Source organism: Wyeomyia smithii, chromosome 2 (genome assembly GCF_029784165.1).
Source record: "Wyeomyia smithii strain HCP4-BCI-WySm-NY-G18 chromosome 2, ASM2978416v1, whole genome shotgun sequence".
Taxonomy (NCBI): Eukaryota; Metazoa; Arthropoda; class Insecta; order Diptera; family Culicidae; genus Wyeomyia; species Wyeomyia smithii.
In genome coordinates, this window is record NC_073695.1 from 97,448,080 (window position 1) to 97,465,251 (window position 17,172).

The 17,172-nt window shown below is 40.8% G+C and overlaps 1 protein-coding gene across 2 annotated transcripts in view; it reads left to right on the forward strand.

Moving 5' to 3' along the window:
• The window catches only part of LOC129723837 (putative phospholipase B-like lamina ancestor), a 48,586-nt gene that overhangs the window by 20,438 nt on the left and 10,976 nt on the right, over positions 1 to 17,172 (forward strand). The window contains exons 1-2 of one of the 2 annotated variants that reach the window (XM_055678297.1): positions 12,770 to 13,112; positions 13,485 to 14,311. In XM_055678297.1, the coding sequence (XP_055534272.1) occupies positions 14,202 to 14,311 (110 nt within the window). In that variant the 5' untranslated portion in view covers positions 12,770 to 13,112; positions 13,485 to 14,201. Of the gene's footprint in view, positions 1 to 12,769; positions 13,113 to 13,484; positions 14,312 to 17,172 lie in introns of those variants that run through there. The other variant, XM_055678296.1, reaches the window with a different exon arrangement.

Here is a 17,172-nt window from a genome sequence, read left to right on the forward strand (position 1 = left end):
AAACTGTCATATTGAAGTCGTCGATCAAGTTACAGATTAAAGAAGATCGGTTGTCGTCGTACAGCGACCCCCATAGCGAACAGTGAGAATTAAAATCTCCCAATATCAAGAGAGGCGCAGGAAGCAACTCTGCTATATCAGTGAGATGCTTCTGTTCAATCCGCGCGGATGGAGGCATATATAACGAAACAAGGCATAGGTCTTTTCCATTCATATTCGTTTGAATGGCAACGACTTCAATATTCGAGATCGAGGGGAGGTCGATTCGGAAGAAGGAATAGCACTTTTTAATCCCTAAAAGTACCCCTCCACCGTGTGAGTCTCGATCTCGACGAATAATGTTAAAATCGTGGAAATTGAGTTGATCGTTTGAATTGAGAAAGGTTTCACAGAGCGCAAATGCGTCACAATTGTATGTACTTATTAAATGAGAAAATAGATCGAATTTGGGGATGATACTTCTGCAATTCCACTGTAATACAGTGATAAAATTCCTAACCTCTTTCGCCGTATTAGTCATCGAAAGATATGATAGCTGAAATGAGAGGCCAAGTTGCTGCTAGTTGTATCAAAAAGGTTTTCACTGTAGGAAGAAGGGCAAGAAGAATATTTTGTAGGGAACTGGTATGTTGAATGTTTTAAATATCCAGTCCACAATATCAGAAAATTTTATGAACCCTGTTTCTTTTTTATCTTCTGATCGAGAAATGGGTGCACGAGGGGTTTTTGGTGCCCCAGGAAGCGGTGGGTACTCCTGGTTTGATTTAAAATTAAAACCGGGAGGTACTTGCTTCGGTTTTTCTTCACCGCTTCCTTTTTGTGTTGGCTTATTGGTCATTCCGCTAGGGGTTATCTTGCGACCTTTGCGAGAAAGATTAGGAGAGTTGATCATTCTCCTCTTCCTAGATCCTTCTGGCATGGCATAAGAACACCCTTCGACGGGATCGTCAGATGTACCCTCATCGGTTGGCAAAAAGGAAAAGATGTTTCCTGTCGAGGGTGGCTCAGCACTCTTCAGCATTTCTGCGAAAGAGCGCTTTGATCGTTCCTTGAGGGAACGCTTTATTTTTTCCTCGCGCTGTTTGTACGCGGGACACGCCGAAAGGTCATGCCGAGTTCCCTCGCAGTAAAGACACTTTTCAGTATCCTCACTGCAAGCGGTCTCAGCATGATTGCCTCCGCACTTGCTGCAGCGTGCCTTGTTGCAGCAGTAGGTGGCTGTATGACCTAACTGCTTGCAGTTTTGGCAATGCATGACCCGCGGTACGAACAGGCGTACAGGCAGACGAACCCTGTCCAAAGAGATGTAGTTCGGCAGTGCGGATCCGGCGAATGTTACACGGAAGGAATCCGAAGGGAAGAATTTCTTCTTCCCTTCTTCGATGGATACTGAATGCAATTGCTTGACATCCAGTATCTTTACATCTTGAATCAGGGGGTTCTTGAAGCAGCCAACCCCGTGACGCAAAATGTCATCGACCGTGAGGCTTCCTTCGGTAACCACACCGTCGATCTCCACGTCCTTGGCAGGGATGTACACGCGGTACTCTCTCGTGAAGAGCTCGTAGCTAGCAATTGCGTTTGCTTGCTTCAAGCTACTCACAACAACTCGCAGTTTGTTCGGTCTAACCTTTGTAATTTCGGTTACGTCCGAAAACTGTTTTGCCAGGTCCTTGCCGATTTGAATTATATTTAGAGGCTTCTTTATGGGCCTGAAGTAAACTACGAACGGACCTTTCGAAGCATCTGGGTAAGCTTTCACCCGTGTTGCCGGTACCCTTGGTACGGGGCTAGGTAGCGGGGAAGGTAGAGGGGAATTGATGGGGAAGATCTCAATCTCTTCCCCAGTTGTTTCCACATCCAGGAATAGTTGCACCTGCATGTCGTCCATTTTGCGGGAGCGTTACGCTCTACCGCACACAAACGATAAATATTCGAATGTGGGGGGGGGTCAAGTAGTTGCTATTAAATTTTAAAAACAATTTTTCAAACTACAATGGATCAAAATAAAAAAAAGGCAGTAATACTAATACTAATAACAATAGTAATAATAATAATAATAATAATAATAATAATAGTAATATTAATAATACTATTAATAATAATGATAAAAATTCTAAAGTGAATACTTCACCGAACGTCTAAGTCACGACCTCACGGCTGATAGTAGGATTAATCGAACGTCTCCGCAGAACAAACAATGACGATCCAGCTTCGTGTTGTGACACAGTGGCCGTATCCTACACGCGACCTTGTAGATGCCACTTGTAGTTGACTTCCACTCGCTCGATCGTATGATGGTCCGTGCTGCTAGCGGGGTAACAGCGGTGCGGGAGAATTATTCTTGCTGATATATCAGCTGCGTATCGGATCACTGGCGGGGTAGCCTGCCCCTACCAGTGTGCAGAAGATGTTTCTGCCGATAAACTACCGGCTATTGTTATCGCGCAGCACAAGAACAAATCGACAAAAAAACACCCGTACGATAACTCGTGTATTGTTATTTTGCAAACTCAAACGGAGATGAACAATTTGCGTCTAATCGAGACGAAAGCAAAACAACGAATGCATTAAATTTGTATTTTAAAGTGTTTAATATGAGAGATATGATAAAGCTCTAAGAAAAACTTTTCCAGAGATCAATGCTAGTTATAATCCTTGTAACTGAATGATCATAAAATATTTTTTTAAACATTATATTGCATGTTTACCAGTATTTTTTTGCTGCAACACTAGCTTTCTTTTGTTCAAATTATTTCATATCCCGGAAAAAAAATATTGAAACAAAATCTGCTCTGTCTTATTTCGAGTTAGAAGAAAAAATTAATGAACATAATAAAAAAAATTGTACACATTGATGATTGTACATCGCGTGATGATTAGGATTATTAGAACTTACACAAGCTTTACGGGTCAAAAAAACTTTCAAAACCCAAGTAATATTTTTAACAAAGAAATTAGTGAATCCTAGAAAAAACATATTGCACCAGAACATCCAATCAGAGAAATCGAAATTATACTAAGACACTGCACAATGGTCCAGAAACCAAATTTAAAGGGTAACTTGTATCTATAGCTAGTCGCCCGAATGACCCAACAAAAAATACGGGTTTAAATGTTTTTAACAAAGATCAATCCCTGCAATTTTAAGCACAATTGAAGCACTTTGGGAGACCAGTTCCGAAATAGGGTGACCGTAACAAACGACTTTCTTCGATTCATTTTAGTTTCAAGAACTATATCTTTTGAATCAGTTCATCGACTTTCGATCTTTTTGGATCAAATTAAAGGTAATTACTTCTAGTTTAAAAAAAATAGCAAAAAAATGAATCTGTGTGCTTTTACATGCATAATATATAAAATTATTGATTTCTTTTTTCTCATGTTTTCAAATTAAATTTACTCAGATATAACTTATTTTTAAAAATTTCTCCATATATGCGCTATCCAAATTGAGACCAAGCTTTTTTTTTATGTTTGCCCCAAAACGAATGACAAACGAATGACGAACAAATGAAAACACATCTTTTTTTGAAAAAATATTATTCATTTTGAATAGAATTGTTGTGAGAATTGAGATATTCACGATGACAGCATTGCAAATTGTTTCTCTTGAAAAACCATAAAAGTGGTTCAAAGACAGTTTTAAGGTGTCGTTTGACAATTGAAATAAAAAAGTTCGATAGTACTTGGTTTTGAGTCACCCTAATTTTTGATATTTTTAATAAGCGCTTTATCATATGAGCCGTTGCGGAACAGAGTGGTCTAAATACCATTTTTTTCAAAACTGAGTTTTTTACATAAACCGCATCTACTCAAGAAGCTGAAGTTAGGAGACTAGAAAAAGTCCGAAAAATCAAACTTTAAAGCTGATTTATACCATGTTGAAATTTGGTCTGAAACAGAATGGCCATTCTGTTTCGGAACAGAGTGGTCTATTTACATAAATCGAGGTAATACCATCATGTAACATGTGACATGTAACATATTACATGTGATATGTAACTTGTCACTTGTCCTGTAACATGTTACACGTGGTTTGTAACAATACACGAAAAATGTAACATGTCAAATATCATGCAATATGTAACATTTTGTGTTACATGTAATGTTACACGTCACATGTTACATGTCACATGCCATGTACATCATATAACATGTGACACTAGCCATTTTGTACGAGTTAACGTCATTTTTATTTATGTTTATGTACATAGACCACCTTTATATTAGAACATTTTGTTTGAAAGAATCCGTTGAACAGAATTTTATTCAGAGACTTTTCGAAAATTGCTTCTCCTGACAAATTTGCTCGATGGCACATATAGAGCTCTAAATCCAAATTTTACTCAAATGCGGTTTCTGGCCTCGTTCAATTTCGGGCTTCATTTTAGCCAGGCATCCCAAGAGCACAACCTTTTTTACTGTTTCCTCGGAATACTTTGTCTGTTGCTGTGTGATACCTACCAGCGCTAGCAACATTAGCAACATGACAACACAAAAGTAAACAAAAAATATTCTTCGTGAATCGACAATATTTGGGGGATTTGGAGGAGTTCAGAATAGCGAATATAGAAGACATCAGAAGCTGTTTCTTAGACAGAAGATCGTGTCAGTACTACTCAAACAGCGCGTTTGGGTAACAGCCCGAATTCACTGGAGACACTTTCCTCCTTTTTTATTTTCCTGTGAGGAAGGAGCGTAAGGAATAAAATACAGACTGCTCGACACCTTAGCGATAGCCTTCGTGCAAAGAAAAGCAAACTCGGCAATAGAGTAACTGTGTATTGAAGGATGTGTGTATGTGTATACCGTTACAGTCGCAAAACTTTTTTTCTGTTGGCTGTCTTTATTTTGCCAATATCATCACTGTCATAGAAGTACGCTCTCGAATGTCATCAAAAATCTGTGTCAAAAGGCTAGGTAGACGGGCCACGTGAGTCGAATGTTGAAGGAGCTACCAGCGAAGATTATTAGCATAAAGCCCAAAAGAGGTCGGCGACTTCGTGGTAGACCCCGTATTTTTTAGGTGAGTTGTGTGGTTGATTGGCGGGTGTTAGGGGCATTTGGAAAAAAACTAATAATCAGTGCCCAGCAAGTAAGCCGGTTATTAAACGGCAGGCGTGAGGGTGATCTAATTAAACCTGAACCACTACTATGCGGCACAGCAGCTGCTATACCAAGCAGCATGCGAGTCGCAGTCCACCATGGCTATCGTATCGGATCCGTACCGCATCCCACCCGGAAACGGTAACTGGGTATCGGACAAGTCTGGTAGGGCGGTCATATGGATGATAGGCAGGATCCCGGTGAAGGAAATTGTATCTACCTCGAATGAAAGGTACGTATTTGCCAAAGTGGACGGGGTATTCCACTGCAGTTGCTATGCTCTACCGCGCTGGTCTATCGAAAGGATAATTTAGATGGTCGACCTAGTGTCAATAGAATTGAGCGGCCAAACGCCGTCGGTTGTCGCGGGCGACTTCAACGCTTAGGCTGTCGAGTGGGGAAGTCGCTGCACGAACCCGAGGGGCCGGATCTTATAGGAAGCTTTGGCGAAGCTCAACTTAGATCTGGTTAAGATAGGCGATAAGTGCACCTACAGCAGAAACGGCGGCGAGTCGATTATCGATGTGACGTTCTGCAGTCCGGGTCTGATCACGAACTGGAAGGTAGACGACGGTCACATTAATAGCGACCATAATTCGGGGCGCTATAATGTAGATCACAACGCGAGGCAGCTAGCGACAGGTAGAACCAATAATCCAATCAACCGCGGCTGGAAAATGTCGTTCTATGATGCTGATGTATTTGGGAAAGCAATTGGGAGAGAACACGAAGGTGGGGAGTCCCACCGGAGTGCTGATCAACTAACTGCTATACTATCACGGGCATGCGACGCCACGATGCCTAGGATTAGGCAACCTAGAAATGGAAGGTGGCTGGTGGACAGGCGCGATAGCAGATCACCGTAGAGCATGTTTACGTGCGATGCGGAGATTGCAGCGGGCGCGTACCGACATGCAAAGAGAGAAGTGACGTACCGCATTCTCAAAATCTGATAGATTTCCTGTCAGAGCAGGTGTACCTCAAGGTTCAGACTTGGGTCCAGTCCTGTACAACATATTCACTTCAGATCTTCCTGATTTGCCTCCAGGATGCACAAAGTCATTGTTCTGCGATGACACAAGCATTTCCGTAAAAGGAAAAAGTCTTCGTGTCATATGCAGTCGATTGCAGAAAAGTTTAGATATTTTTTCTTCCTACTTGCAAAAGTGGAAAATCTCTCCCAATGCTTCTAAAACTCAAATGATAATTTTTCCGCATAAGCCTAGGGCTTCTCACCTCAAGCCAAACAATAATTACGTTGTTAAGATGAATGAGGTTATTTTAAATTGGTCTGACAAAGTTAAGTACTTGGGACTAATTTATGATAAAAAACTTATTTTCAAAGAGCACATTGAGAGTATACAAGCCAAGTGCATCAAATATACGAGATGTTTATATCCTCTCATTGACAGGAATTCTAAACTTTGTTTAAAGAACAAACTTTTGATTTACAAACAAATTTTTAGACCAGCAACTCGAACACTCGAATTACTTACTGGTGTTGAACCATTAGAAGCTATGTCAAATAAAATTATTAACAAATTTTCGACAAAAATCGTTGCAATCCTCAATTGCTACGATAAGCTCTCTTTATAGCCAATAAGTTAGCAATTAAGTTAGTTGTAAGTTTACTTCCCCTTTTCTGACAAGTAGGTTTAAATCCCTGCGAATGATAAGTCCTAATTGCGAAAGCAAACAAATCCTAACAATTAAAATTACAAATTTCTAACAGTGTTGAGAAGTCACCATTTGTGATTGGACACACATACTCATTATTTACTAATACTTATCATAAATACTTAAGCTACTAACAAATCCCCCCTTTAAAAAAAAAAAAAAAAAACGTACCGCATTCGCGTCTGCGAAAGCAACGCTCAAGAGCGCAATCAAAAAAAGCAAACGAGCCTGCTTTGACAGACTATGCGCTGATGCCAACACGAATCCGTTGGGTCACCAGCGATGTTAGTGCGGATCATTGCGGGACTATTTCCACGTCACGATCCAAGTCCGAAGGCCTGATTGTAGAACCACCACAAACTGTGAGTGACGACAGCCGCGCAGGAGTCGGGGGTAGGTGGGGGGGGGGGCTAAGGGTTCCTAACAAGGAACCTTTTTGTTATCGCAAACTCGTTGAAGCTAAGCAAGGTAGCTAAGCTAGAGGGAATCCCGAACGTGGCCATTAAAACGACCATCAAGGCAGCCCCCGGGTTGTTCAAGGCGGTCATGCATAAATCCTTAGATGCATGCCTCTTCCCTGATAAGTGGAAGCCAATCTATCTGCAAGGTGAAGACGGTCTAAAAAGCAACCAGTTTGGTTTCCACAGGGGTAGGTCTACGGAAAATGCTATTCTCTCTGTCACCAATACAGCTGACATATCACTCCAATGTAAAAGGACGGGCATTTGCTAATGCGCAATCGTCACGCTCGACATGAAAAACGCGTTTAATAGCGCCAGTTGGAACTCTATAGCTCTCGCGCTACGAACCTTAACATACCGGTTTTACTGAATTAAGCTCCAAGAACCTTAACATACCGGTGTTACTGAATTCAGCTCCATGAAGCTGAAGCTCACGTAGGTCATTGTGGTAAACAACCGGAAATCGGAGCAGGAGGTGACAATTAGTGCTTGTAGAAGCACTATAGCCTTAAAGCGGTCTTTGAAACTCCTAGGAGTGATGGTCGACGACATGCTCACCTTTGGAAGCCACGTCGACTACGCCTGCAAAAGGGCTTCAACGGTCATCGCAGTAATATCCCGAATGATGAATAATAGCTCAGCTACATCTATACTCATGTATACCAGTATGGTCTAAGCTGTTAGGTATTGCCTGCTACAGAGGCAAAATGGAAAAGCTCCTACAGACTCATGTGTCTGAGGGTAGTGAGCGCGTATCGCACGGTATCATACGAGGCAGTATGTGTCCTGGCTGGTATGGTGCCCATAAGCATCATATTGAGGGAAGCTGCAAACTGATTCAATGGACGTGATATAAGGGGTATACGGAACACCGAACGATCATTCTCGATGGTCAGGTGACAGAGGGACTAGTTCAACTCTGGACTGGACACATAGACTCATACCGGCGGTATCCGGATGGGTCGAGAGGCGACATGGGGAAGTCAACTTTCACCTGGCACAGATCCTGTAAGGCCGTGGTTGCTTCAGGCAGTATCTGCATAGATTTGACCATGCAGACTCGCCGTGGTGCCCCGAGTGCTCAGATGCGGAGGAATCTGCAGAGCACGTGTTTTTCGTATGCCCTCATTTCGCGCAATCGAGGAGCGATATGATGGCGATGAGCGGACCGAACACCACCCTGGAAAATTTGGTTAGTAGAATGTGCGCGGACGAGGCCATCTGGAGAGCGGTCAGCGCGACTGCTTCCCGGATAGTCCAAGCACCAATCGACGGGTGACCATCGAAGTGCCGGAGTGAGCTAACTTCTTGTCTCCTAGTAGTTAGCCAAATTTCAAAATAGGATGCATCAAGCACAAAAGCCGATTCCCTGAAGTAACGGTAGTTCCAGGTAAATAATCCAGCATATAATATTAGAACAGAAGACTGGGGGTTTCAGTGGATCGGGCTTAGCAAGCCCATCCCCACACCCTGAGTTATCTTCTCAGGTATCTGTTGGCAGATTTCCCATCACCTTGAAGGAAAAAAAACTTCCCCATTTGTGCCACATAATGAGCTTGAGATGTTCCTCAAAAATATCGCACGCAGCACGCACCTGTTCCATCGGTATCGCGTCCCAGATCTTGGAAATGAGTTTCTTAAATTAGTCCATAGTGCTCACCTTATTTTCGCTCTGCCTGTGGACCGAAGTGTCGGGGCCACATCCTTTTCCAGAGCCTCGGTCTCATAGTACGCGGCGCTGAATCTCACGTTTTTCTCGATAGATACTAATGGATGCCTCCCATGCCTGGACGTGGCGCTTTGGAACCGCGGGATGTTTGTGTGGGAAGAGGCGATGAGCCTAACGTTGGCGCCTACAGCCGATTATTTTTAAAAATTGTGCGGCTGTTGCTAGACAGGTCAACACCGTGCACAGGTCAACACCGTGCGCGTCGGTTAGCCTATATGTTAGACTAAAGCTGACACCAACACCAATACACAGAATGCGCATGGTGGACACCTACACAACGATGAAAAATTGTATTCGAACTTATTGAACACCCTGTAAGTACTCACCGGGGTATGCGGTAATATCGTCCATCTCCTCACTTAGAGTCCTATTCGTGCTGTAATAAACTTTAGCAGTTTTCGTTTGTTGATCATGTTCAACAACCGGCAAGAAGTGAATATATTGGAGAATGGTAAGCAACCCTCCTCGTCTTACCATAATTCTCTTCTTCTCCTTCGTTATCTTTTTCTTCTTCTCAATAAATAACAAACAAACGTTTAATGCTTGACAACATTTTGATTAACTTTCGTTTACGGTATGCACTAGCGGTAGACAGATAATTAAGCACTCTCTACTCTATACATATGTTGCAACAATTACAGAAATTGGGAATGATGTTAGTATTAACAGTAGCAAATGCAGTCAACTCACAATCGGTTTGGTCGGTTGGATTGTGAGCGTTACTTTTCGGAACGCTTGCTGATTTTGATACAATGCACACTGAAATCGGTGTTATCTCAGCTGGCTAAAAAGATTACACGCAGATGTTGGAGTCTTAAACAGTTGTGATCGCATTATCATGTTAAACTACTTGAAGAAGTTTAGATGCTATTACCAGTAAATATTTTGTTTTTTTTTTTCGACCAAAGCATCGGTAATGAACTTGACAAAAGCCACGTTGTAGCTAAAACAAATTCGTTATCCTAGTTTTAAACCTAATCAAAAATTGCAATAATTTTGCACAATATCGACGATATTTCGTGCTATCAAGAATTTATGTGCAAAGGTGAATAGCTTATGTACCGTGAAGAGGTGTGACGCTTCACGGATGAATTGTTCATCAAAGTTTATGTTACAAGTCATTTGAAAAGGCTTGCTGGTTCCTCAAGCGAAATCATATGATCTTCGTCAACTACCAGCACAATACCTACACACTAGAGATGGTCGGGTATGGGAAATTTGCTACCCGTACCCGACCCGTACCCGACTCATCGAGAATTTTCAAACCCGTACCCGACCCGAACCCGAAGTCGGGTTTGTTTGAAATACCCGTACCCGACCCGAACCCGAAAAAGTTTGTTTTCAACTACCCGTACCCGACCCGTACCCGAAAGAAAAATAACCCGAAATTACCGGTACCCGACCCGTACCGACCCGTCCTGGATTTTTATTTTATTTTTTTTTTAATTACCTGATTACCTCGTACATTTTATGCACTGATTGTCATATGGGGTTTCTCGAGATAATGGACAGAGTTGGGCTAGACCCGAGTGTTCATGTGAACGAATGTCAATGAACCAGAGTTCCAGGCGATGTATTGGTGCTCCCAGAATCCAGCGTAGCATCTGTCACTGAGAACGTCCGCTCGTCTGATGTTGAAAAATTTGATTATTTTTATCACGCAGCAAAATAACTATTCATAACAGTGTACGGATAATTTGGGTTCCGTTAGTTACCTCATATTAAAATTGATCAAGGATTTCAATTATTTATTTTGTATGCATACGTATGATTCATATAAACAGCTGAAAACTTTTATTTTGTCAATTTACCCTAATAGCACAACTCGCACAACAATGGTGAAAAATGCATGTCTGGTAGAGTTTAAATTAAGGACGAGTTTCATGTTCACATCGTAGCAATCAGGAATCTAAAATTCGGTATAACACAGATATTTCTGTACATGCGGCATCCCTGGTCACAGTGCAAATCAAGACCTGGGAGGGAGAAACGAATACTACACTAAAAAATTATCGAAACAGATGACACGCACATTCGTCGTTTTTTTTTTGATACCCGAGTAATAATTACGTAGGAGGTCTGCCAAAAAGAGTTTATTTGCAAACATTGCTTACACGTTTAAACAACAAAAATGCTTTTAAAAAAATCGGCAAACTTTCAAAACTCGTAGCTTACCAAAGGACAGAAATATTATGTTTCAGAAAATATTGTTAATTTCATTGCTTGTGTGGATGTTATTTTTTTATTTTTTATTGTTTATTTATATCGTCAAGCAAATGTAGATTACATAAATATTGCATACAGTTATTATTTATAGTGTTTACAATGTTCTTGTTACGAGCTAAATATTTCTAGTGTATTTCAGACAGTTTTTAATTTCTTTTTTTTTCTGACATTGTTATGCCAATGGTTTTACAATGTTGATTATACTGACACATCATTCGATTTATGGGACCATTTTTTGCATAATTAGTTCTGCAATGTTTTTCTGAAAAAAAGTTTTCCCGTTCTAAGATGCCGTGAAGGTGTATTAAAGCTGAGTTGTGATAGTAATGCAGATGAGTCTATACGAATTGAAATAATGTCATTGACGAAGAATAGCGTTGCAAATTCGTGGCGTTGTTTAAGTATTTGCAGATTAATGAGCATGCAACGTGCTTCGTACGATGACAGAGGAAATGCAGTCCAATTCAAGTTGCGAAGCGCGTTAAGAAGAAGTTATTTTTGGACTGATCCATATAAGATTACAATATTCTACAATAGGTCTAACATATGTAATATACAATAGTTTGATAGTATACGGGTCTTGAAAATTGTGGCTGAACCGCTTAGCAAAGCCCACCATACTTTTTGCTTTACTTATGATGAAGTTATAGTATCATAATAAGTATTTTTCGAATAAGTCCACGGTCGAGCAAAATGCAATCATTCTTCTATAGAAATCAATGATACCGTTACCGATGCAACTTCGTGCTGCTTCGTATCCGTTTCTCCCTCCCAGACCAAGACTATGCTAAAACACCTAGGCTAGAAAAGTTAATAATTAAATTCTCATAATGCACGAAAATCGAATTACCCGTACCCGACCCGTACCCGACCAGTTGAGAATTTTTCAAACCCGTACCCGACCCGAACCCGAAGCCTTGGTTTTTAAATTACCCGTACCCGACCCGAACCCGAAAAATATTTTTTGGCGTAACCCGAAACCCGACCCGAACCCGTCGGGTACGGGTCGGGTACGGGTATCGGGTAAAAATACCCGTACCCGACCATCTCTACTACACACCACGCAAGCACGCTTTGCTCCAGAGTTGTTTCTGTACGGGAAAAACCACCCGCACACTACATTTCGGCCAAAACCACAAGACCTGAGTGAGAAACGAGGCTGCAGCGCGAACGCGCTAGTGCTAATTGAACGATAACTAGTTTCAAAATGTTTGCAATGCCTGTTGACAGCCGACGTCAAAAGTGGCACATAAAAATCGATCAACAAAGGATAGGTTTACAGTTGACGGGTGAAATATTAACAGATCTTGAAAAATTTGCACTGTTTTCAGTTATTCTGTTAAGATTTTCCCTCAAGCAATAACTAATACAAGTATTAACCATTAAAGTTTCGGATCACTTGATATGATTTCAAACGTGCAAATCCTACTGTTAGATCCCACTTCATTCGCTAAATGGCTTGTTTTATTCTCCGTACACACTCGAACGACACTGTGTTTGTGCGCAACGTTTCTATCCGCGTGCGCAGGCACGGACTGTTCGCGGCTTTTCAAGATCTCTTCTACGGCTATCGCGTTCAGTTCATTTTCAACCACGCTAGCAATCGGTTTAGCTCGAACGCAACACAGCAGAAAAAAGAACCGCTCATAGTTGAACTAGTAGCATTACATCTTACGTCATTTGTTTGAGAAACTGCTGTTTATCTACCTGTTGCATACATACGTGTTAGAGCGGAAGTGACCGGGCAACACCATTTGCTCGTTAAAAATTAGGGAAAGTTGCCACCACAAAGTTTCCACCGTTTCGCAACGTTGTGCAAAAGTGTAATTCATTAGTCACATTTAGTGCTGCGGATTTGATTTGGTTTCCACGTGTGAACGATTTGAGTGGCTATTGGTACTAACGTTAAGGTATGTTACTCGATAACGTTTTTATTGAACATTGGGGAATTTCGAGAAAATGATTCACACTCAACATAAAATGACGAAAAATGTTAACGATACCGTGTGTGAGTTAATTATATTATTTTGTTTGATCAAGATAACGTTACAGCATATACAATGCCGGGAACGGAGCAATCTGTTAAGAGATAATTACTCTCACTGTGTTTCGGAGAGTGCAATGATATACAACAAGAACTATTCACTTGGCAACTACTGACTTGAATGATGTACATGATCAAAAATACGAATTCTTTTAAACTCTAGCTCCGTCCAGCCACCTTATCTCAACCATTATCTAAACAAGTGTCAAATATTCACCGATTCTATTTCTTTCTACAGGGAACAACTCTACTTACCGAGTACGTAGCCAGCGTGATCTCACCTACGTGCCTCCTCATATGTGATTGCTGTGCAGCAACCTCCAGCTGTGATTCCATTTTGCACACTTGCGCTTGTCCTAGGCTCGAAACTGACTCCGACAAAAGTGTCATCCTGGTTCCATCGAAGCCATCCCGTACCTACCCGCCGTCGTTGCCAATAGCCGCCGGTATTTGCTTGCTCCGCATCCAGACCTGGCATTCGAGAACCGCTTTCCAATGAGAGTTGCCGAAGCGAGCTTTGGTTCGTACAAATTGGCGTCCAAGGCAGCCCAGAGCGTCGTCCTCACCAGCGGTTGTGTGGCGACCGGTCAGCTTGGATTGACCCTACAATTTTGCTATTTCTATTTCGAAATCTCCACCATTCTACTACACCTGTTCATTGGATTGGCCCTTGTGATTGCCGATCTCAACTATCGCCAGGCTTAGCTCCCGCAAACTGCCAGAGGGTGGTACCGGCAGCGTAGCGTCTGAACCAACTCAGTGTACATCAGCGGCTTAGTTCAAATAGTAATCCTCCGTCCTTTCAAATTTAAGTAATAGTGCCAAGTGCGAAGTGTCTGTCTGCGCGTGTGTGTGTGATTCGCAATACAGTGTAGCTCAATTAGCTTTAATACAAGTACCAAACGGCAAGCACCTTATTGTGTTCATCAGTTAAGTTCCACCGAAAATAGGAATCATGCTTAAAGTAGTCGGAGCTTCCTTGTACAGGACGCGGATAAGCACCTACATCTTGGGAGGTGCATTCCTGCTCGCGTTCGGTGCCTTCTTCGTTGCTGACATGGAGAGGTGAGTTGTGTTGAAACATTAAAGTGTAACATTACAGTGGTAAACCAGTATCAAAATAAGAATATTAAGTTATACCTGCCTGAACATCATAATTAAACATATCAGACACAAAATTTTTCAGGAGTGGTGTCCGGATGAAATTTCTGCCCGGATGTTAACCCATACTAGTATTGACTATTAGTTTTTTATCGATCAAGTTCAAATGCACTTTCACTTTTGACTGGCATCTGACAGCAGAGATTCTTATTCTTGCAAAGCTTTAAAAATTTTTGAAGACCCAACCAGATTTACCAAAGAAAATTGCATCTGAAGAAAAGTATACATTCAGGCAAAAAGAAAACCCTATTGTAATCAATTCAATTCAATTCAATTTTGGAACTCTAGACAAACATAATTATATATTATTGTTGTAAAGTTAAAGTAGTAAATAGGAATATAAATTATAAATTAGATAGTTATGTATATGTATTTAACGTTATGCAACTCGGAGGTAGTAATTTAAAAGGTTTAACCTTACACTACCAAGTGATAAATAAATTGAATTGAATTGAATTGAATTAATCTAGGAATAGGTTTTGATTATATTTTTTTTATTCCATTGACATAAGTTCAAACTCTATTAACTGAAAATCCAGCCAACAAAAATTATCTGTTTTTTTCATTCAGGAAATGGTATTATTAATTATAAATTATTGTCTTATATTTTATTGGTTAAATTACTCCAAATTCTTGTAACTTTGTAATTTTCATCCAACTTCGACGATGTTAGCACCAACAGATAGTAACTTGTCTTTTTTCAAATCGACGATAGCAATGCCTCGAAGAAATTTTGTCTTTGCCGGCAATCCAGTTCTCCGGGGATTTATTTCGCAACTGAGAAATTTAGAAGTTTCTTTGATTATTTATTTTCACTTTTTATGATTATTTGAACAGAATCTTAAATTAATCGTCAAAAGTTCATAAATTTACTTCACAGGCCATTTCTATGGTTTTGTGTGTTTTGGTGAGCTGCCCTAAAATGATTCTTCCGTAACGGATCCCACTGAAACTTCTAGTGGCCATAGATAATAAATCAAGGTCAAATACTGTCCAATATGGGTGGGCTAACTTAAAACTAACAGTAAAATAAAAATGAAGGAGCTGTTAATGAGACACGACCGCAAGGTTAACGGAGGATTACGAAAGCCTGACTAATGTTAATACATTTCTGCGATAGTTCAAGAACCAAAATCGATAAGTTCTATCCAACACTAACTAAAAAACTCTTTGGAAACAATGAGAAACTTTTGAGATTTGAATGGGTAACTGGGGTCTATTTACGGCCTTTGAATATCCTATCCGGCTCATATTAGGTGATAAAGTCAGGTTTTTTTAACCAGGCGATACGTACCTCGTAAAAAACGTGTTAGTTCGAAAATTCGCGCAAAAAACCGCATTGATTATAAAATCTGCGTAAAAAACCGGCGTAATTACAAAATCTGTGTAAAGTCCAAAAAAGGATTTAGAATAACACCCGAGACGCTCTACGACCAGTATTTCAAGTTGGCCTCTACTTATTCTTTCCGGACCTTTCGGAGGGAGGAGGTTTTTTTTGACAAAGTCTTTTGACGTCACCGTGACCGTTGATTCGAAAATACGTGTACAGTATTTGAATTACCGCGGTATCGCGTAAAAACCGTGTAAATACGAAAATACTCGTAAAAAACCTCATATAAACCGCTAAAAACCTGCGTTAAAACCTGACTGTGTTTGGTCATTTCAGTTTGTTTTTCCAGAAACAAGAAGCCACCATATTGGATTTCGAAATGGCATCTGAGGTCGATTTATATCCTCTGTGAATCATCCCGATTACGGGAAATACATTGGGTGATATTTGCTCATTTTATGCCGGTTACCTGGAGCCAGAATCTGCAACTGTGGATCTCAAGATTGCGGATTCAAGTCTCTGGGAAGCATTCTGACTCTGGGAGTACTCATATTGAATGGTATTTGGTTATTTTTGACTGATTTACAGACTCCGGAAGTCGGCAATTTTAGGCTGTTTTCCATAAGTCACTATCTTAAATTTTGATATGGCGACTTTCGGCCTCTCCCAGGCCGAACCTGAGATACATATCACCCAGGTCCCGAAAATATCCTTTTTGAATCAAAATCTGTATTCAAAACAAGACTCAATACTTTTCAATACTACAATTTATAGTTAATAAACCTCCCAGTTGGTCTCGAGGTACGATGCTGGCCCAACAAGCCAGTTGTCGTAGGTTCGAGTCTCGGCTCGGGAGAGACTGTTAGTGTTAGTAGGATCGTAGCGCTGGCCCCGCAATTGTCCTGCACACTTTGGAGTTGGCTGCGAAGTCTGTGTATAATAAAACAGAAGGTCGTGTTCCGAATCGGAATGTAGCAGCAAGGCTTTGCATTGCTTTACAATAGTTATTATTATAAAACCACAAGTTTCTGCATTTTGGTGGACGCTTAGTTAATTTTTCAATCGAATGCTTCATGTATGAAGGGAATCCAGTGCTCCGCTATTCCAGCACGTTGCCACAATGCGTAATTCTACGTCACAAAAAAAATCAAAAAGAACAACTGAGATAATAGAAATACTTTGTTGGACAGTCTTTGGAGCAGGTAGTCGTAGCATCGAGTTATTGCGCAGGGTAGGTTGCACGAATATATTCTCTTACTCCAAGAGAACAGGACAGTCGATGCGTCCTTGCAAAAGGTCTGTGGTGAACAAAAAATTTTAATAGTCCGACAAAAAAAAGCAGCATCACATCGTTTGAGCGCATAAATTTTTTCTGGCGGAAAACCTCTGTTAAAAACATCAAAGTGTACTAAATCCTGATGATCGTTCGAATTAT